Source organism: Borostomias antarcticus (assembly GCF_949987555.1).
Source record: "Borostomias antarcticus genome assembly, chromosome: 18".
In the NCBI taxonomy this organism is placed as follows: Eukaryota; Metazoa; Chordata; class Actinopteri; order Stomiiformes; family Stomiidae; genus Borostomias; species Borostomias antarcticus.
This window is the reverse complement of record NC_140251.1, coordinates 1,469,574-1,492,771: the sequence shown is the minus strand read 5'-3', so window position 1 is coordinate 1,492,771 and position 23,198 is coordinate 1,469,574. Positions and strand designations below refer to the sequence as shown.

The following is a 23,198-nucleotide window of genomic DNA, read 5'->3' as shown; positions in this document are numbered from 1 at the left end:
TGAGTGATCATTGTATACTTTATTGTTTAGGAAAATCCTACAAAGTATACCTTTAACACTGCTGCAAGTCCAAAACTCAAACAAGTAACAGATGAAAACTCCCAACTGTCAAACATGAAGCAGCATTCCATCTCAGCATAATACTAAACTACTAACACAGATTTGAGGATATATCTACACAGGGGTGGCCAATCAATGATTAAAAAAAAAAAAAAAAAGGTCCTGAGAGAGCTGTTGGAGATACCACTTTAAAGACCAGCGTCAGCCTTCAGCTAAGGGGCAGTGTAACTGATAGAGATCATGTGTACAGACCTGACACCACTCAAAAGTCAACAAGACAAACACTAATGTCTGTTCTGCACTGTACATCTCAATTTGACCATTACATTCCTGGGTATGCTCACCTGGAAAATGGCCTTGAGTGTGTGTGTGTGTGTGTGTGTGTGTGTGTGTGTGTGTGTGTGTGTGTATCCTCTCTCAGCGCCTGGGGGTATTGGGCCGAGAAGGGGGGGCACCTGTTCAGATGAGAAATGGGACAGAAACATGACAAACGGTACCCAGAGACATGTGGCTACCACTTCCAGTCACACTCTAGGAGGCTGAGGGCAGCGTGGGACTGACCTGGGCAGCGCAGCAGGCCGGGCTGAGGCCCCCCCATGTGAAGGCTCTTTAGGGAGGGAGGGGCCCCTCGGGGCCCGCGAGGGGACATTGGCCCCCGGGGGGCCATGAGGCTGTGGGGGGGGCCACTCGGTAGGAGCGGGCCCCGGAGTGTAGGGGGACCCCGGGGTGAAGGAGGACCATGGTGATGGGGGGGTCCTCTAGGGGAGGGACCATGGGGGCCACGAGGAGGAGGGGGCCCACGTGGGGCTGGGGAGCCATGGGGTGGTGAGGGGCCGTGGGGGGGTCCTATGGCTCTGTGCATGGACAGCAGAGGAGGGGGCTTGGTCTTCGGGTAAGAGCCTGGACAGGGTGGATAAAAAAAAGAGACCGTCAACACTCTGAATACACCATCACATCAGCAGGGGGAGAGACCGTATATCCAGTCACACATCCAGAATACACTATCACATCAGCAGGGGGAGAGACCGTGTATCCAGTCACACATCCAGAATACACTATCACATCAGCAGGGGGAGAGACCGTGTATCCAGTCACACATCCAGAATACACTATCACATCAGCAGGGGGAGAGACCGTGTATCCAGTCACACATCCAGAGCTCACATGCACCACATCCCCCGTCTAGACTACAGCCAGCGATACAGTAGAAAAATAAATCTATTTGAATAACATCAACGAGTCTCATCCTTAAAGGAGTAGTAAAGGGAATAATCATGTTTAGCCCTGTTTTAAGGTTACTTATGATCATATACAATGGTTCAGATCAAACTACTATAAAAAACTAGCACTTTTGAGAAAGTCTGATAATTGCACTACCACCGTTTTGGTCATACAATGGATGTGGGTGGGCACCTGGAAAAATCATTCAAAAACATGTTAAACTCTCGAATTCAAAGACAAGAAGCTCACCAAGGGGGTAATTGGTGTCCGTTGGTGTTCTGACATCAAATGTGCCGCAAAGTATGAATCCTGTAGGGTTTTATTGATCATTTTATGAAATCCATTGACTTGTATTGACTCAACCGTTGTAGATGTGCAGATCAATCCGCAGAGGGGATTCAGGAAGCGGAACTACTTACGGTAGCTATTGTTATTGTTTATGTTGCTAGGCTACCTAGTTTGCGGAAGTTTACACACGTATGTGCTGCGACTAAATAGTTCTATGCTAAATATTTTAAAAAGCCTTTCCAGATGAACTAGAATCTTACTTTATGGCGAATTATGTCAGAACGCCAACTAACACCTCGGTGAGTTTCTTGTCTTTGAAATCGAGAGTTTAACATGTTTTTGAATGATTTTTCATGGTGCCCACCCACATCCATAGTATGACCAAAACGGTGGTAGAGCAATTATCAGACTTTCTCAAAAGTGCTAGTTTTGTCAACGTTTTGATCTGAACCATTGTATATGATCATAAGTAACCTTAAAACAGGGCTAAACATGATTTTTTCTTTACTACTCCTTTAAGAGTCTGCTGCCACTGACCTGGTGGAGCCATGAGGGGGGTGGGCTGGGGGGGGTCTCCCATGGTGGGCTGGGGGGCGTGGGGGCCCGAGGGGGTGGGCAGCAGGGGGGGGGGCTTCCCAAGGCCGGGAGGCAGGATCTTTCTCCTCTCAGGGCGGACTCTATCAGCCTCAGAGGAGCTGGCTAGGGAGACATGGTTGCATATAAGGACTGAGGAGTAACAGGATCCTAAATTCAATGTTTCATTTTGTGAAATGGCCAAAATTGTCAAGGAATTTCACTCAACTTCTTGTACCTCTGCAGAATATGTATGAGAATATGCAACATCATGAAACACAGGGATGCAAACTCAAAGGTGACAAAGATGGGCCTCCGGGTCAATGGGAACTTGGGAAGCACTGGCATTTTTATTGTCTCCCTTATCTTTGCAGGTGCTGGTATCTATTTTGCTCCTGCTATTTGTCTCACTTACTGAAACCTGTAGCACACTGATACTGTGAGTTGATCAAATGTTGCAGACTCTGCTGTATGGCGGTGAGTAGTTGATAGCTTTAACACAAAGAATGATGCATTTAGCATGTCCTGGTGTGTCAACCTTCTTTGGAATCTGACAGTGGAAATGTGTGCACTGCACCTTTAAAAACTAGATAAGGAGGGAGAGGGAGAGCCAATGAGATGGATGAGGAGGGAGAGGGAGAGCCAATGAGAGGAAAAATTAACAAAAAGTGCTTCTGAACCAAACTGCATAGAGCACCTTTACGTGTCCTGAGGTTTGATACATAAGGCCCCTGGTTCTTCAGAGGGTTGATACATAAGGCCCCTGGTTCTTCAGAGGGTTGATACATAAGGCCCCTGGTTCTTCAGAGGGTTGATACATAAGGCCCCTGGTTCTTCAGAGGTTTGATACATAAGGCCCCTGGTTCTTCAGAGGGTTGATACATAAGGCCCCTGGTTCTTCAGAGGGTTGATACATAAGGCCCCTGGTTCTTCAGAGGGTTGATACATAAGGCCCCTGGTTCTTCAGAGGGTTGATACATAAGGCCCCTGGAGCCCCTGGTTCTTCAGGCACAGCCAAGTTCATCTCCACTACCCATAATCGTGCACTTGTCCACTCCCCTACATGCGTCCACTCCCCTACATGTGTCCACTCCCCTACATGCGTCCACTCCCCTACATGTGTCCACTCCCCTACATGCGTCCACTCCCCTACATGTGTCCACTCCCCTACATGTGTCCACTCCCCTACATGCGTCCACTCCCCTACATGTGTCCACTCCCCTACATGTGTCCACTCCCCTACATGTGTCCACTCCCCTACATGCGTCCACTCCCCTACATGTGTCCACTCCCCTACATGCGTCCACTCCCCTACACGTGTCCACTCCCCTACATGCGTCCACTCCCCTACATGTGTCCACTCCCCTACATGTGTTTTTAACAATAGGATGAGTTCAGAATCGACTGTCTGTGGGAGTGAAGAAACTACGGGGGGGAATTCAGAAGCCGCACGTGTGTGTGTCACCTTGTACATGGTCCTGGCGAGAGCGGAGGTACTCAGACAGGGTTCCCAGCTCATCGGGGTACAGGTGCACACCCTCAGCCAGGAAGAGGAGGAGTTGGCGTGTCTCTGGGGGCACGGCGTGTCTCTCCAGCTTCTCTCTCTCCAGGAGCTCATCCACCAGCTCCCACACGCGGGCCACCATCTCTGCGGGGTCCTTCTGAGCATGCTCCCCAAGCCCCCGGCGGTACTCGGCCATGACGAAGTCCAGGGCCTGCTCCTTGGGCATGTTGCGATGGACTGACAGGGGAAACATGATGTCAACAAAAACAAAAAACACCACCACCACAAGATGGCCATTCCCGGCTAGGTTAGGACGATCCGCTTCTTTCTCATGTTTAGTGTTTTTAAACGGGGTTTTCATAGGGATATTGATCATGCTAATGTGTGTGTGTGTGTGTGTGGGGGGGGGGGGGAGGGGGGATGTGTGAGCGTGCATTCCATTTTGACAGTAGGTAGTGTTTAATGAACATTAATGTTGCAATTCAAGGTTTGATTTCATATTTTAAAAAAAATATGAAATTGATATATTGTCCTAAGTTGCAATAGTTGTAGCATTTGCATGGATGATGCGTTTGTTCATTGGGTGCATGTTTGTGGGTGCAATGTTCACATTGCATCTTCAAATGTGTGTTCAGGTGAATAACTATTTAGTTTTATGAAGGCATTGAAATGAAGGATTATGTTATATTGTATGCCTACATTTATCTGAGGTGTTTTGTGTTTGATTGATCTGTGTATTAAACGATCCATGTCCCTAGATCTGGCGCTGACATGTTGCCTTACAACAGAAGAGGGATTTTAGGACGTCTTTATGCAATTAAAGGAGAATTCCTAACGCTATTGTGAGGAGTTGAGCCCTAACGTTCAGTATGGATGAGGAATAGTGTGAACTGAACAAGTGCTCATGTGCTGAACAGCAAAGCTTCTCCATATGACTGAATAATTGTGAGACTGTTGCAGGAGGAACATTGTAAATGGATTGCATATATCACCATTATGTTTTCATTAATTGCATATTGAGTAATGCATGCTGAATCATGGTTTTCATGTGACAACAGTTTTCAAATGGTTATGCTATATAATGACAGTTTATAAGAACTGAGATACTATTAGATTTAAAGAGATGCAAACTACTCAATGAACTGCATTGTCTCTGTATCCAGCAGGGATCAACCCACTGTGTCATGCCAGGGTTAGGGTTAGGGTTAGGCTAACCCTGTTTCCCTCTGGTCTAATGGGAGGGCCCCTCCCACAGGGGGCCTCCTGGACAGGGGTCCTCCCACAGGGGCCCCACCCACAGGGGCCCTCCCATTAGACCAGAGGGAAACACTCATATTGTGGGTTCTTCCTGACGGTTTAAAATGAAGTGACTCCATTAGCAGTGTACTGTGAAGGTCTTCACATGGAGTATAAGGCTGTAGGGAAACGGTGTGTGTGTTTGTGTGTGTGAGGCTTTGGTGGTGATTAAGGAGTCTTCTGAATGTGAGCATTATGGGCCAACTGCTGAACAGAATTCAATCATTACCAACATTTTTAACATTTCCTTTCTCTAAACATCATTTGGGTCTCTATGTAAGAGGGGGGGGGGGACTTACTTTTGAGGGACTCTGAAAATATGATAACAGTGCATGAGCAGAGCGCTACGTTAGTCTGCTCCACCAGAATACATAAGGGCGAGCCGAGGCCGCGAACGTCCTGCAGCGCCCTCGTCAGGCCAGACTCCGCCTGCAGGTAGAGCATTTCCACAGACAGCCCGCGCTCCTGCAAACACTGGCCTAGAGATTTGGGGTAATCCCTTTGAAAGAAGAAGAACAACAGCTTGGTTACTGTGCATGGAGACATAGAGCTCATAGAGGCACACCAGTCCAGCGCTCCAGACGGGGTTCAACAGAGGGTCACTCTGGAGTCTGGGACTGTGGACCTTCAATGAGCTCTAGCCCTATGGTTTGAGGAGAAGTGTGTGAGCGTCAGTGGAGGAGCGACTGCCCATGGCCAGACTGGGTCTCAATCAACCACACAGCGTCAGATCAGCCACAATGGCTGAAGTGGTGAAGCACAGTGTAGTAGAACTGAGTAGAGTGTTTTTGATGTAAATACATTTCAATCTTGGATTTCCTGTTTCATCATTTTCATAAACTCTACTTTGGACGTGTAATATATGGTTATATATTGGTTGGTTATATATTTACGTGCACTTATTAATTCAGAAACATGTATTCTTGTACATGTTTTGTTTTGCGATTGTAATTATTTCAATACACAAGTAATTGTGAGAAACCTGTTACGTATCTGTGCGTGTATTTTAATTTTGTTATAACATTTGTCATTTAATTGTGCTGGAAGCGTGTGCAATGCATTCATTATCTTCACAAATGTAGTGAAATATTTCAAGGCTGATTGCCTCCATGCCACATTCCACGTTGATGCAGTAATTTGTGCAAAATGAGCCCCCAGCAAGTATTGAGTGTATGTTCAGTGTACTGAACATTCTGTACAATCATTAAGATTAAAACCAGAAAGGCTTATAATATTTCACTTTGTGTAATGGATCTAGAATACATGGACAATAATGGACTTTTTCCACAATATTCTAATTTTCTGAGATGCACCTGTACAATTAATGTTTCAAGACTTCAGAATTCACCTACATTAAATATATTAATTGATTAAAACATTGCCAAGAAGCCATTTGAAGAGGATAGTGGATTGAATGTTTAGTTAATGTTTGAGCTCAGATGAGCATTGTGTTGAGAGAGGCAGTACATCAGAGAGGCCTGAACTGCACCTTCAGTCTCACCTCACTAGAAACAGGGACTGGTATGAACCTCTTTGGACAGGGTTTAGGTTTGATTCTGCAGAGGGTGAAGCCATTCCACTTAGCCCTGACCTAACTAAATTGAATTTGTTACAGCAAGGTACAGAATCTACCTCAATGACTTTATTTCTATCCCAGCCATGGCAGAGCTGGAATGACTGGAGTAGAAGGGCTGAAGGACATATGGAGATAACAGAGCCACCTACCACGGAGCAGGTGAGGGGAGAAAGACCAGCTGTTATGGGTTCATGATCATGGAACTTGCCTGATAAAATGCTACTGGAAACCCAAATCCACAACAGCTTGCTAACTATGTAATTTAGGGCAGAACGGTGTTGGTAGCATATGCTCCCAAAATGTAATTAGTGCGACCTCGAATAATTGGGAGCATTTGTGCAAATAATTGTTCTGGTGCAACCTGTTCCCCCCAGTAGAACCTCCCTGTCTCTGTGCGTCCGCTAGTTAGTCCACTCAGGACGGGCCTTGAGTTAGTCCACTCAGGACGGGCCTTGAGTTAGTCCACTCAGGACGGGCCTTGAGTTAGTCCACTCAGGACGGGCCTTGAGTTAGTCCACTCAGGACGGGCCTTGAGTTAGTCCACTCAGGACGGGCCTTGAGTTAGTCCACTCAGGACGGGCCTTGAGTTAGTCCACTCAGGACGGGCCTTGAGTTAGTCCACTCAGGACGGGCCTTGAGTTAGTCCACTCAGGACGGGCCTTGAGTTAGTCCACTCAGGACGGGCCTTGAGTTAGTCCACTCAGGACGGGCCTTGAGTTAGTCCACTCAGGACGGGCCTTGAGTTAGTCCACTCAAGATGGGCCTTGAGTTAGTCCACTCAGGATGGGCCTTGAGTTAGTCCACTCAGGACGGGCCTTGAGTTAGTCCACTCAGGATGGGCCTTGAGTTAGTCCACTCAGGATGGGCCTTGAGTTAGTCCACTCAGGACGGGCCTTGAGTTAGTCCACTCAGGACGGGCCTTGAGTTAGTCCACTCAGGACGGGCCTTGAGTTAGTCCACTCAGGACGGGCCTTGAGTTAGTCCACTCAGGACGGACCTTGAGTTAGTCCACTCAGGACGGGCCTTGAGTTAGTCCACTCAGGATGGGCCTTGAGTTAGTCCACTCAGGACGGGCCTTGAGTTAGTCCACTCAGGATGGGCCTTGAGTTAGTCCACTCAGGACGGGCCTTGAGTTAGTCCACTCAGGACGGGCCTTGAGTTAGTCCACTCAGGATGGGCCTTGAGTTAGTCCACTCAGGACGGGCCTTGAGTTAGTCCACTCAGGATGGGCCTTGTGAGCTGACAGGGACCGTTCTAACCAATGAAACATGAGCTTGACATCCTTACTTTAATGCTGATTTTAGATTGGTTAATATCAGCGTCCTTACCTTTAACGCTAATTTAGCCTTTAATCACTCTCTTTTGCAGCACTCCTCTGTGACGTGACAGAGAGCGAACGCATGAACTAATGATGCTCCTCCTCACTTCTGTCCTTCAAAACAGAAGAGAATGTGAGAACAGTAGCAGGTTTGCTGGTTCAATTAAAGCAAGCTTGCTGCCTGCGATTCCACTGAGTTTGTAACGTTCACTTGTGAACTTAGCTAGGCAACCATTTAGATGATACAGTTTGTTTTCATACATTTATTACCAAGATGATTGTAGAAAGAAAAGCAATGTTGTCGGACATGAGATTAAACCCCAAAAAGGTTGAAGATCTGATTTGAATCAGTTACAGAGTCGTTCTCTGGAGATGTTTGGTTTTAAATCCTGACCCTAAGACTTGGGTAAAGCCCCAGTGGTGGTCTGGGTAAAGCCCCAGTGGTGGTCTGGGTAAAGCCCCAGTGGTGGTCTGGGTAAAGCCCCAGTGGTGGTCTGGGTAAAGCCCCAGTGGTGGTCTGGGTAAAGCCCCAGTGGTGGTCTGGGTAAAGCCCCAGTGGTGGTCTAGCAGGGCTGTCCCAAATACCATTTGAGAGGCTTTGAATACTCTTTGGTGTGAATAGCGAATACTATTCGTTCTAGTAGTGCGCCAGACACTCGTTCCCTTGTTGTGCGCCTTTTGCCCTCTGCTTCTTGTAGATCATAAACTTGGTAGATTGTTCAGCTTTGCTAGCTGAGCTGTTCATGATTTAATCATGTGTGGGTATATTTTATCACGGCTTGTGACTGTCAGTTTGCCCAAGTTTAGGGTTCACTTTCATGTTATGACAAGTAGGTTTCATTTTAACATTTTTTCTACATCCATAAACTCTTGAAAACCACTTCTAAATCAGTTTTTATCAAAATCTATTTTGTACCACGATAAACTAGAGGCTGATAGTAGCCTATCAAAATCAATTAACATTAAAACGTGTATTTGAGTGGATGGAGTGATGTCACTGTGATTTGTCCATCCATTGATAAGGGGTGCATTTGTTATTAATGACCATTTTATTGTTTAACTCTGCAAGACAAAGTAATTGATGAGTCTGTAGGTTTGAGGGACGCTGAAGCTCTTCAGGAGTAGATCAATAGGAATTGAAGCTGTTCTTCAGGAGTGGATCAATAGGAATTGTAAAACTCAATGTGGAAGTGACATTTGACTTACAAAGGACTTCAAATTACGTTGTAATTTTAACATGCAGTCCTGGACCAAAAGTCCCCTCAACCCTCTTGGGTCTCCTGCCCAGATCAGAGAGGCCTGGTGGGAGGGGGTGAGACTCACGTGGACTGGTTGCTGACTGACAGGACCACGCAGTCTGCTGCTCTCCTCGCCTCCTGGACCTGCCTGTAGAAGCGCTGGTACAGGGCCTTGCGCCGGTCAGCAGGGGGCTTGTAGGCCTCTGGGGCAGCTGGGGGAGGGGGGAGGGGGGAGCGAGAGGGAGAGATGCTATAGAGGTATCATGTTGGCAAGATGGCATCCAGGGACTCCAGTCCTTGCTTTCACTGTGCCATTGTGTTTGCCGCCTGCTTGCGTTCTAGCAGTGCCTCCTGTAGGACAGTCTAGCAAACAGCAGCCTTTCCAAACACTCCTTTACAGTTAGAATGATTAAGCTACGTATTGTTATGAGTTTGTTGCACTGCTTACCCTATTGTGACAAAATATTTTGCATCGGTCTGCTACAGACCACCTCCCCAGCAGGTCTGCTACAGACCACCTCCCTAGCAGGTCTGCTACAGACCACCTCCCCAGCAGGTCTGCTACAGACCACCTCCCTAGCAGGTCTGCTACAGACCACCTCCCTAGCAGGTCTGCTACAGACCACCTCCCTAGCAGGTCTGCTACAGACCACCTCCCCAGCAGGTCTGCTACAGACCACCTCCCCAGCAGGTCTGCTACAGACCACCTCCCTAGCAGGTGTGCTACAGACCACCTCCCTAGTAGGTCTGCTACAGACCACCTCCCCAGCAGGTCTGCTACAGACCACCTCCCCAGCAGGTCTGCTACAGACCACCTCCCCAGCAGGTCTGCTACAGACCACCTCCCCAGCAGGTGTGCTACAGACCCCCTCTGGATGCTTCCCAGTCTGGAACGGTGCACTTGAACACATAAAAGGCGGACTGTGGCAAACTGATACAAATCCCTTTTTGTCCATCAGTGAAAGGCCCTTTAATGGGCCTAGTTGAAAGCGCTAGGTGTTAGTGATACAGCTGTGGATGGAATTCACGCAACTAGGGTTATGTATTATTATCAGCTAAATAACTAATGCATGTAAGCTAGGGTTATTTATATTCAAATCAAAATTCATAGACAATTTTAACATCACACAGGGATTTACAAGAGCCCATATATGAATACCATAGCCAGAGAATTCCTCCTGTTCATAAGCCGTACCTATGGCTGTACTGAAATGTGTGAAAAATCTCACCATTCTGTTGGTATCCCTCGTAGTTCATCTGACCACTGTAATGCTGTTGGTCTAACTCCTCATAACTGTAAGACAATAAATAGTACAACAAAACAGGTGAGTCAAGTGGCTTATCCTTCCAACCTTATACCTGGTGAGCGGAGCTAAACGAGGCCACTAGACCACTACATGGACACTCCCTCCACTGCATGGGTGCTTTCAACACCAAACAGAATACACATCACACACAAACAGTTTAAGCGGCAACGTCTGTTGTACTGACAGTGAACTGACAATCGGCAAACGCTTCCTTGTTTTTTTGCCTCTCACCATAAAGCCAAGGCTGGGCCTTCCATTAGGCAACCATAGTCAATCACCTAGGGCCCCAGAATGGTTATGACCCCTTCCTATTATTTTTGGTCAATAACATTGGTTCTGAACGTCCTGGAGCCATGAAACCTGGTGGGAGTGATGTTGGGACCGATAGAACAAGTCCATGGCCAGCCCCGTCAATGTTGATTGGTCCATTGTTTTGGTCAATAACTTTGCTTCTAAAGGTGCCGGAGCTACCGAACTTGGTTGGAGTGATGCAGGGCAGTGGTTCTCAAAGCTATCAGGCTCAGGGCACCCCATATACATCTTTTTTTCATCCATGGCACCCCTAAATTACATTCCTAGTTTTCACTCTCAGCACCTTATATGATGATGGTAACATGAGCGTTTGCACAATGGTGTCTGGCTTTTTAGCTTTGGCTACTAAAAAACTAGTCTCTTGTGCTTTGACACAAAGCACACGTTCACTCTGTCTCATTTTGTGATTTCAGTCTCTTGAAATATGGCTTAGGAACTGGATGCTGGATGTTTTGTTTCCAAATGCACATTTCCTAGGTACCATCTTAGCCAGCTTGTCCTTGTAGGCCAGGCCTAACAGTATGGGGCGCGTAGCAGCACCCCTCCAGCCATATACTAGCCATATACTAGCCATATACTAGCCATATACTAGCCATATACTAGCCATATACTAGTCATATACTAGCCATATACTAGTCATATACTAGCCATATACTAGCCATATACTAGCCATATACTAGCCATATACTAGCCATATACTAGCCATATACTAGTCATATACTAGCCATATACTAGCCATATCAGCCAGCTAGTAACGCAGTCCAGAAAGGGGCTAGGATGCCCCCAGACCCCCCGGGTTTGGTTTACAAACGTTCAGGCTTATCTACAATATTTTCACTTCACTAGCTGCCACTGCTCACGAGGACTGGTTCAGCCGGTGACATCAGGACAGCAGTATCGCCTCGGGGGTCAAATAAAGACAAGTACCCAACTACGTGACCCAGATCTCCTACCTTTCACCATCTTTACCCATATCTCCTACCTTTCACCATCTTTACCCATATCTCCTACCTTTCACCATCTTTACCCATATCTCCTATCTTTCACCATCTTTACCCATATCTCCTACCTTTCACCATCTTTACCCATATCTCCTATCTTTCACCATCTTTACCCATATCTCCTACCTTTCACCATCTTTACCCATATCTCCTACCTTTCACCATCTTTACCCATATCTCCTACCTTTCACCATATCTCCTACCTTTCACCATCTTTACCCAGATCTCCTACCTTTCACCATCTTTACCCATATCTCCTACCTTTCACCATCTTTACCCATATCTCCTACCTTTCACCATCTTTGTTGTGGTCCTCGGTCCTCTCCTCTCTCACAGGATATGGTGCTGGTCTTCGGAAAGCCCGTAGAGTTTGGGAACTGGTAGAAAACGTTAGGTTAGGATACGCAACACAACAGCTGTTAGTGCAAGTTGAGCCCTCACAGGCTCACATCAACTAGCTAGTTACACCATGTTGTTATTCCACCGGGCGGGCTCGGTCTACTTGCTGGAAGTGAGAGGGAGTGTTTCATGGAGCGTTAGCTAGAGAGCGGTTAGCCGTCTAGGATCATGACCGATAGTTAGGGTAAGGGTTAGGGTTAGGGTAAGGGTTAGGGTTAGTTAGCCATCTAGGATCATGACCGATAGTTAGGGTAAGGGTTAGGGTTAGGGTTAGTTAGCCATCTAGGATCATGACCGATAGTTAGGCAGCACCACTACGAGGCTCATTAGATAAATGTTTGCATGTATTTCTGAATTGTGAAAACCATGTGTTAATCAAAGACGATGGTGGGAATCATCTATGGTTTATTATTGACAACGTTGTATATGCTGTTGTTTAAATTCCAAATCATGTGAGCTAGCCGAGCTAAGTACATCGTGCTCACGTTAACTAGCACAGCCACTTACCCTCCATTCGGGTTGGGCGGGGGCCGTCTACCACCAGGGGGCAAAACCCAGGACGACATGCTCACAAAACACTACCGGGACTACTCTTTAATATCTAGCTAATTACTGGAATTGAAATGAACTGTAGATCATAGGCATCATTTGTTAGCCAACGTAGCAAGCGAATAATATAGCTGATGATGCTAGCTGCTGGTGGTGTAGCTACACAAGATGGCTTTCAGACTCCAGCAGGAAGTGCCTCTACTAAAAAATCAAATAATCGTATTCTTCTTCAGTGGGGTTTAACGGCAGTTTGCATTCTAAGACTTGCATTATCGCCATCTGCTGGACTTCTGGAATCCTACTGGATCCGGATTGTCATCAGGCCATCCTGTTGAGGACTTCTAGACTATTCGATAGACGCCTATACTTCATGCCACTATCTACTCATCTATGCAATTTCTTATAGGCTCTATGAACATCGTGCCCATTGCTGATTACTGATTGTGATACCAAACTGTCATAATTTATAATGGCTAATATTATTTGTAATAATGTAACATGTAGGTTTATTGCCACAGAGACCAGTACAATATTGTCACATCCTACATCACCTGCTGTCGTCCGTTTGCAAACAGGCTCAGATGTCGGACAGTGCAAAAACACTCTTAATCATAAAAACAAAAGATAATTCTACAAATATTTTAGTTGTTTATCGAACAATGTCTTAAACACTTTTTAAAGTTTTTGTCTCATTTATATTTTTGTAGGAACCGTATAATTTCCATTTGAGTTCCATAGTGATTCTCATCCACTGAAAGCACCAGTTGTATGTTACCACCAGAGGGCGCACGGAGACCAGAATGCATGGGGGTGTATGATGTTTTAAAAACAAATTAATTAAATACATTTAAAAATAGAATATTATAAATGTATTATGTAAGTTGTAGGACCAGTCTTGTACCGCCACCAAATAGTAAAAATTATCTATTTTCTTTTTGTTTATGCAAATTGAGTAATTCTTAGAGATAGCTACTTTCACCATAGAGCTCCATATTGATTGGTTGACTCAATACACACAAACCGATCATCACTGATAGCATTAGCCTACTGTGCTCAATCTGGGACTGTTTTGACTAATTAGCTTTAGGGAAATAATTAATCTTAAGGTTATTTGGGGGAATCAATATTATACTCTATAATGTTGCCGTATTACAGCAGGCTATAGCTTCAATTTGACCACCACATATTTATGAACCAATCTTCATCTGGACAAATCCCATATGTATATACACCATATACAAAGGGTTTTTCCTTTTCCAAACAGAATATTTATTGTTGGATTATACCTTATCAACGTTTTCTAAGAAACATTCTGCCTTCACCTGAAAATTCTACCCTAACCTGTCCCTCAAAGCTACCTGACAAGTTCCCCTCCTTTACATCTGGGGCTTTTCAGCTGCAGCAGAATCTCTGTGGAGCCAGTTCAGCCAGCGCTACAGGGCCAGGTGCCTCTAGAGACAGACAGACTCACACAGAAGGGAAAGTCAAGGGTTTGTTTGTGGGGTGAGGTAGAGTAGGAGTGTGGTGTCGGGTTGAGCTGAGTGCAGTGTGTGTGTGTGTGTGTGAGTGAGGGTGAGTGTCAGAGAGAGAGAGAGTGAGAAAGAGAGAAGGAGAGAGAGATATATCCAAATATTTTAAAATGTAATTCAAACTATAGGATAATCAAAGTATAATCCAAAATACAATCAATAATATATCTAAGTATTATCAAGAGCATAGTTGGGCCTCTTCGTCTGCCAAAAAGAGATTGCTCAGATTGTTTGATCAATGGAAACAGATTGCTTGATCTGCCATGCATTCATGATTGGAATTATTCAGATTCACTTATTATTCAGTCACATATATCATTTCAACCTCATCATTTTCATTCAACAACAATGAGTGACCAGTGTTTGACTGCATGTGTTCCTGCACCTTTTCAACAATATCAGCTCAAATGTGTTGTGGATCTCCTGCACCACAGGCCAGTGAGTAGGCCTAGTGAGTAGGCCTAGTGAGTAGGCCTAGTGAGTAGGCTTAGTGAGTAGGCCTAGTGAGTAGGCCTAGTGAGTAGGCCTAGTGAGTAGCCCTGGTGAGTAGGCCTAGTGAGTAGGCTTAGTGAGTAGGCCTAGTGAGTAGGCCTAGTGAGTGAGAGCTTATACCAGCAGCACTAGCCTCTTCTGGAATGGACAAATCCAAATAGGCGAAACACATGAACACTTGATGTCGCTGTCGCAGCACAAATGAACGCGCAGGGTCTTCAGGTTCCAGTCCAAAGCTTATCAAACTTACTGGTGAATCAAAAGAGCGCCTTTCTCACATATCCATACTAAAGCATTTCAGACGGTTACATTACTGGTCACTGCTTGCTTATCTATTCGTAATAAACAGCAACTTATTGTGTTATTTGCTATGAAAACACCAATTGTATCGTTATTAAACTATTAAATAGGCTAATAGCCTACACTTAGCCTTTTTAAAATACATTGAATTATTAGTGTTGTTGTTCGTATTAGTATTCGTATTCTATAATAGATTTGTTTCTTACTTTTTATGTATTAGGCTATAATGTACATGTAATATATTTCTCATTTAGTAGGCTACACCCCTATTCAATATAATCAGTTCAAATCCCGTTCCCCCCACAGAAAACTATAGGCTATCGTGCCAAACATTGCATTTTAATGTCACGTTAAGTAGCCTACACCGGGAGGGCCTTAAGTGTGACAATAACCCTTGTTGCCCTTAGAAATAGAGGGCACTATTGCACCTTCCACACACAAGGCGTCAAAATTAGGCGTTTCCCTCGAATCCACATCTTTGACTCGCACCGTCGTCTGTAGACCTAGTTGGATCTGAAGGTGGCTCTTGTCGAAAATTGTTCTTCTTTGCAGTTATTCCGGTAGCATTTTCAGGGCTAGAGCCTGCCCTATATGAGCAATCATTTGAAGAGAGAAAAAGCACGTAGGCCTATCTGCAATTCATCACTCGAATTTGATGGATTAGGCCTACTTGTACAGCAATATAGGCCACTAACTCCTATTAACAGCCTATAAAAGGCGTATGGGGGTAGATGACATCAAAGGAAAAGGCCTAAACGTTTATTTTCCAAATGGTGGCTTCTGAAATGCATGGGTTATCCCGTCATATGCAAAGAAATTCATTAAAACTCATTCTTCATGGGCAAAAATAATGGGGTTTAGGTCAACTGATATATACTGGCAGTCATAAGATTCACAATGACTCAAATTACATCGAATTCCAGCCTATTTCAAGCTCTTATGATAGGATAGCATTAGCTATAGTACTGGTTTCAACCACACAATATATGCTAATGTATTGTAGCTTACAGTAACTCCCCCACCTCGTTTGGTTTGTGGACCAAAAAGTGTGCATTTGGTTCGTGTTATTTCGAGTTCTCGAGACGTGGCTGTGTGCTGAGACACTGGTGAGCGAAAAGCGGCCATGGGAGGGTGTTGGGGGGGGAGTGAAAAACACATAGTAAGCAATCTCTTGGCAGCAACAGCAGTCTCACATCGACGCTCGAAAACCATTTCAATCAATTCCAAGGCTGACACTCCCTTATACCTCCATGGACACTCCGGGCACAAATCACAAGCTACGCTCTTGTTGGCCCGCGTCCAGCTTGGTTTCGGAGCCAATAGAAAAGGATATGAAGGCGGGCTTTCTGGAGAGGGCTGGACTTATACCAGCCAATGGGTGAGTCGGACGATGTGGCTACATGAGCCTTCGATTTCTTGGGGGAGCTTATATAGTTTGGCGAATGATTCGGGTACATTTAAACGGAATTGTGTGCCTTAGCTGGAAAGAAATACGAGAGCGCACACATAAAAACATTTTGGGATAACCTTCTCCTACTCCAGGAATCAGTTGCCGTAGACAACGTCTTTGATTTTCAGCTACTTGTTGGATTTTGGTAAGGCATAATGTCCAGCGTTCAGTTAACAAGCAGCGCTCTGGAGAGATTGGTGGCACGGAGAACCTTTCCTCTCCACGCACGCACCAGCGTTTGCCGCAGCCTTTTTGGACCGGTGGATCACGACGAACTGAACCGGGAGATGAAATCCAAGCTACGGGAGATGTCTGAGAGAGACCAGCGGAGATGGAACTTTAACTTTGAGACTGATACGCCGCTTGCTGGAGCTTACCAATGGGAGGAAAGCCCCGTGGATACAGCCCCCGGATTCTATCAGGACTCCATACAAGTCGGGAAAACTAGAACCGTTGCAACACCCATCAAGGTGAGGCAGTGCCCAGACCCAAGCCTCCAGGACTCCCCCTCTCGGGATGTATCGCCCCTTTGCGAGGACCGTTTGGCCAGCTCCGAAAGTAGCACTCCCAGCACCACTGAAGTCAACCAGGAGAACTGCTCGGTCAAGCTGAACTCAGGGAAGACGATTCGAAAACAAGTCCAGTGTACTCGACGCAAAAGAGTGGCTACTACTGAAGCGAATACGACACATATCACAGGTAGGGTATACATATCACGCACTAGGCTATAGGCTATTCGTTTATCGTTTTTACCCACGGAGATAATTAATGTTTTTTGCTAACCTATTTCCATGTGATTTGGTATTTAAGCGCATGGCATAATTTGATTTTAATGTGACCTTTCTTCTCCCCAGACTTCTTCGTGAAACGGAGGAGGGTGACCGAGACTAAAACGAATGAAAGTACTTGCCAGCTTTCTTCGTCTTCAATTTCAATTGAACAAACCCCACGCAAGAGAATTCGTTGAAGGTATGTAGCCTACAGTTCATTTTGTAAGGTTTTTATTTTTTATTAAAGGCTAATTTGGAACATTATTTTAACATCAGCGCGACAGTGTTATTCGATAAGCCATACTAGGCTATATTTTAGATAATAAAGTGTGTATAGGCCTACTGTAGGCCTAATGGTGTTAGGCTATATGTTGCTTATAGGCAACTGTCTGTTACCAAAACACTGTTAGGCTAGGCTACTACACTTGCACTGAGCAGGAAGTGGATAGTAGGAGTAGATCTTTCGTAGTAGTAGTAGAGTAATTTGTGGTTGGGGGAGGGGGATGTGCGTCACTGTGGCGGGAAAGGCTCGGGCGAATAGTGACGCGCTTGTTGAGGTTACAACTCTTCTTTCCTCGGAAAGCTGACTCACTATTGGCCTTTCTTTCACTCTTGTTCGTTTTAACCACGCAAACTTATAGTTCCGCATTTCCTTTTCTCTCAGGTGTTTGCACTACATTTGTGACGATCGTTTCCCCTGCCGTCCGAGTTGAAGACGGAGAATGAGAGATGGAGAAACCGTCAGCTCGACTGTCCACTCGACATGGTGCGTCTCCGGTGATGACCTATACCGGGCGCGGCCCACGGGGCTCTCAGGACTGAACGGTCGAGACTCGGAGAGAGAATTCGCTGAAGGACTTCTATTCAGAAAAAATGTAGCATACATGGTTGCTTTGCATACAGCCACTTGACAGTGTTAAAAATGTTTAACAACTGTGCAATCTTAAATTGTCTACACTGGCCAAAAGTGTAAAGCTTTATAGAGACAATATAAATGTTTATTTCTGTTAAATATATCTGGGTTGTGTTAATGTTAACTATTCTAACTTATAATTTATTTATGTTTCTTTATATTGCAAATGCCTTGATTTAGACAAGGGCATCTTTTTATTTTATTTACAAAATGTTTATTGTGATGTTTTGCAATCAGTAATGTAGCTTTTTTTATTTTTATAGTAGCCTACACGTGAAAATAGGTTTCATTGTGTTTCTGAGCCGTTTTCTATATTGCCCTCAATTTTTTGTTTTGCAACAGATGCAAATAAAGTATTTTCAGTTGAAATTTAGCAACGTTTCCATCCTTCTTTGGAAATCTAACCACAAATCAAATTATGGTGCTCTTTTCCCAGTTAGGCTGCTCTAGCAGAATTGTCTATAAGGCCCCGCACTCTATAATGTAGGCCTAGCCTATGTCTCAGCTAAACAGCTGTTGTCCCTGAGTCCTGAGTCCGCAGACAAGACAAGCGACAGTGCCGCGCGTTCCCTGTTGTCCTCAGATAGGCCTAATGTAGGCCTACATCTGCGTTGAACAATAGAATAGTGTAGGCTAATATAGTGTAAAGCTATTACACGGCCTAGATGGCATTCAAAGACAATTCAGCAAATGGTTGACAGAAAACTAAAATTCAGAAAGACAGTGAAATAGGCTAACTTAAGTTGATGTAGGCTACCACTCCGATGTCAGGTCACGTGTCTCATAACTTAAAGAAAAAGAAGGAAACTGTCAATTGACAAATGTCAATGTTAATGACACAGGCAATATAGCCTGGGCTACCTTGCAGACGAACTACATAGGCCTAGTTGTAGACCTATAGCCTAACTCTGGTTAGTTAAAGTGAGTTTAGCCTATACCTTGGTAAAATAAAAAAAGAAAAAGGAAAAAAGTAGGCTATCAGCTTTGAATCGCATGGGATGGCACATTCAGAAATGCAGCCACGGGCAGCATGGCAGCTGCGGGATATAGTCTGGGATTTAAAGGCCCTTTTGCCCCTCTAAAGAACGGCAGCAGCTGCCTTTAGAACCCCGCATTGTCCACACGGACACCCCCACATTCACCACACTCAACAACCCCTCTAAAGAACCACTCACACACACTGTTTACCCCGTGGAAACACCGCACCATACCACCTCGGCCGTGAAGGCCACCTGCCACAATCAGGGAAATAGAAAAAACGACTAGTCTTTCTAATTGTGGTCGTCCATTGAAACGAACCATTCATAGGTCATACTTGCAAGTTTATCCTCAATTGAAAGAAGGCAATCCACACGCACTCTGAACGTTCATCTGCCCCTTTGAGTTTGCGCAAAGTATCCCCGTAACGTGCCATATGGGCCTATAGCCTACCTCTATCCGTGGATTATTATCTACTGAATTTAGGCTATGAATTCGAGGCCTTCTACAGCTTCAACGTGTTGATAAATTGGAAGATATTTAATTGCAAGAATGACTTTGCCAGCTCTGCGCGGACACGCGCACCTCTTAGGCCTTGTTCTTATTTCCAACACAAAGCCCTCCCCGTCTCCTTTCTTTGCTTTTTGTTGCCATATGGCAAATCCATGTAGACATAGCCAAGACCCATTCATTCAGCCACATAATGTCCTGCATTGGAGAACAAAAGAAACTTTGTTTTGGTCTATTGATACGAACGGGTGAAAAAAAGATAATTAAACTATATGGCGATATCCAGCTAATTATTGTCCATATGCCGACGGGGAGCAGCGGGGTTATCCATGCAATACCCTATACTTTAAATTCTCTCTTTTTTACATCGGCTAGCCTACATGTTAAAGATAAACAGATGTTCACGTATCGTTTAATGAAGTCCCTTCACGCTCAAGACATTTGGGCCCAAATCCCCAAGAGTTTAAGGGGTCATGCTTCCTGTCATTATTCTCATATAAACAGATCTGAATTGAACCGATCTTGTTTTCTTAGAAATAAATTCAATAAAGATCGGCTATCCCCGCTCACACGCATCCTATAACAGGCCCATGAGATGCTTCCAAAACAATAGCTGTAGGCCCTATCTTAACATTTCAGTAGGCTAGGATTTAATTTTTCAATAAAGTTTAAGATTTACTAATTCAATCACAATTAGGCTAGTCTTTAGCAATGAGGGATCTGTTTAACGGTTTTTCGAACATCAATTTTAGTATGAGAAAATTGAAACTCCATTTCGATAACCCTGGTTGTTGAAAATGCAAGTGACTTAATAGATATTCCCTTCCTCTATTGGTTTGAATAGCTTAATGTAGCCTAGACCTCAACAAAAGGTAAAGCCAGCTGACATAGCAGCTTGGGTACAACCAATTCTTATTACATTTTACCCAGACTCGTGAATTGTTCTCACTGCGCAATCCAATGTAATCTAATTCAAAACCTAGGCTATATCGATAATTCTATTCTATTCCATATCTGATAACCCCCCCCACACACACACACACACACCTCAACAACAAACAATCACCTTCGTCATGAGACCTGAAACACAACAGCCTAATAATAATAGGCTAATTTGCAATTGCAGACTCTAATAATATGTATTCATCATAATTCTGTCATGTAGCCATTAATGCCTCTATAGAATAAACTATTGCACGTAGACCTACAGACAGTTTAGGCCATATAGGCCAATTAACGTTTGTCTTCACATTCGCACTTGCCATCATGATTTGATTGGATCTAAATGGAAATGCACATTAGATCAAGTAGGCTATGGTTATCACTGTACCATCACAATCGATAGGCAATAGGATATGTTTAGTAGGCTATCTAAAGATGGAAAATGATTGTGTTTCGTTTCGGCAATAACTGAAATCAGCTTCCACCACAAGTAAAGATCTTCACTTTACCATTTCATAATTTCATAAACACAGTTTTGAAGTGACAAATTTCTGCTGTACACTCACGTGCGACATAGCCTAAGAAAATGTCACTAAACAGGAGGCTACTTTCAAAACCTAAATCCGAGTTTGTAACCTTAAAAAAACAAACATAGGCGACAATTAACAGCACCCGCCTGCAAAGATGACAATTAAAATATAGGCAAAGCAGGAAAATGCAGCCAACACGAATTAGCATTTTCCATGACCATCTGGCATCGGCGCAGGCGACGGGGAACAAAGGTGGGCTGGATTGGGAGAAGGGCGAGTGTGCCATCGCATTGACCTGCAAATGAGCCTTTGTCACCAAATTAAAGCTCCCTGACCCCCGTGCCCCCCTCCCCAAAAGCTACCCCCCTCTCTCTTGCGTGACGATTGGATGGATGGATTCATGTAGGCTATGAGCCGTTTAGACCTAGTTGTTTGTATGTTGAGGGCGTGGGTATGCAACCAGTGTGTTGCACCAGTTTTTTACTTTGTCTTGGTCTCCTGCGCCAAAAGGCCCAAAATTGAACCAAACGAGTTTATACCAATTAAGGCCATGGTCTAAAGACCTCAGCCTACATGTAAATAAATAGCATAGCAGGCCCACAGCTGTGTGAGGCAGAAATAATTGTTTTAAATCGCAGAAATCATCAATTGAGTTATTCTTTTCAACATTGTGCCCAGGCTCACCGTTGTGTTCATGGCGGAGGTGAATGAGATCCACGCGTGTTTGTATAAAAAAGTTTTTGTCCGGCAAAAGATGTGCGTGAGTTTGTTGGCGTGTGCACCGGCCTTTGTGTCTTTGTGCGTAACATTCGTGTGTGTGTGTGTGTGTGTGTGAGAGAGAGATAGAGAGTGTGTGTGTGTGTGTGTGTGTGTGTGTGTGATAGAGAGAGAGAGAGAGGGAGAGAAAGAGAGAGAGAGAGAGAGAATGAGAAAGAGAGAGAGAGGAAGAGGAAGAGAGAGAGAGAAATCCCAGCGAGTGTTTGGGTCCCAGATGTAGCTCTTTTCTCTTGCTGTTGGCGTAGCCTATACCTCCACTCAATATTCATGCGTATGTGCAACAATGACCACAGCTCAATTCACGCGCGCGCAGAAGGCTGCCTGACAGGGAACTCGTGGCAGCCTTTCAGATATCTTCTTTCTGTGCTCTCCTTTCTTTGCACCCCAGTCCCGCCGCGGTTGGGGGCCCTAATCACCCTCCCACCTCAATCTTTCATTCACTTTGCTCTCGGCACGCATCAAGGGGATCGGATTTGAAATCTCCAAAGCAAAAGCAGACCTCTTACAATGTTTCAGAACTTGGTGGAGCGAATTCACAAACCCTTGGCCTCGTGTAATTGTCCTTGATTAAGAATGAGACGCAAATTGATCTAGCCTAGCCATAATATGTTGTCACTTATTTGTTCAGAAAATACATTCAATAATCAAAGCAATTGAAATAGTTAGTGCCTATTTTGATGGAGACTTCAGTGGGCTTATAGCATAGAAATTCAGCCATGTTGTAATACCTATAGCTTTTGCATCAATCAAGAGATGTCGATGCAGAACAATGCTCCTCTTTCCCGCCAGGCCGAGGGGGGAAGAGCCGCTATCACTTTAAATTGGCGCCATTCACATTCCGAATCTGATCGTCTGCATTCCTTCTGGCAGGATGCCACTGAACAGGGGATAGCATTCCTCAATTTAAAATCTCTCTCTCCCTCCCTCCCTCTCTCTCTCCCTATATATATATATATATATATATATATATATATAAATATATATAGGGAGAGAGAGAGAGAGAGAGTATACTATACAGTATATATATATATAGCCTATATATATATGTGTGTGTGTATACTGTATAGCCTAAGTCATTCATAAAGATGCCGCCAGATAGGCCTAACTCATTCAGCCAGTTACCACCATAATACACGATCGATTTCATGTTGCAAGCACTTACCCAGTATAAAACAAACGCTTACAGTAAAGAACAAATTGATTGTCCTTTAAATCCAGATTAGATTGATCTAAAATGTTTAAAATGGGGGCCATTGTTTATACAGAGCCATACAACAGCAGCTAACATCACAGTGAAGCCTTGTTGTAATGTGAACACTTTCATATCACCAGAGGAGAGTGAGGACATGAGAAATTCAACCTGAT

General features: G+C 44.6%; 2 protein-coding genes across 3 annotated transcripts; one reads left to right on the top strand and one right to left on the bottom strand.

The window, feature by feature from the left end:
* Nucleotides 1-229: 229 nt before the first annotated feature.
* Nucleotides 230-12,756, bottom strand: LOC311321178 (uncharacterized protein). 2 transcript variants are annotated; one of them, XM_084453114.1, is made up of 9 exons: nt 12,601-12,756; nt 11,985-12,071; nt 10,304-10,368; nt 9,160-9,286; nt 5,242-5,441; nt 3,608-3,883; nt 2,107-2,268; nt 622-960; nt 230-515 (listed from the first exon to the last, which is right to left on the bottom strand). In XM_084453114.1, exons 1-9 carry the CDS (start codon nt 12,657-12,659, stop codon nt 478-480), a joined length of 1,353 nt encoding a protein of 450 aa, XP_084309240.1. In that variant the 5' UTR covers nt 12,660-12,756; the 3' UTR covers nt 230-477. The 2 variants fall into 2 exon arrangements, with proteins under 2 accessions (XP_084309240.1, XP_084309239.1); XM_084453113.1 differs by having other exon boundaries at nt 230-960.
* Nucleotides 12,757-16,568: 3,812 nt separating this feature from the next.
* LOC311321204 (uncharacterized protein) lies at nt 16,569-17,380 on the top strand (the record flags this gene model as incomplete). The annotated part of the gene is made up of 2 exons (XM_084453147.1): nt 16,569-17,112; nt 17,268-17,380. 2 exons carry the CDS (start codon nt 16,569-16,571, stop codon nt 17,378-17,380), a joined length of 657 nt encoding a protein of 218 aa, XP_084309273.1.
* Nucleotides 17,381-23,198: the final 5,818 nt, after the last annotated feature.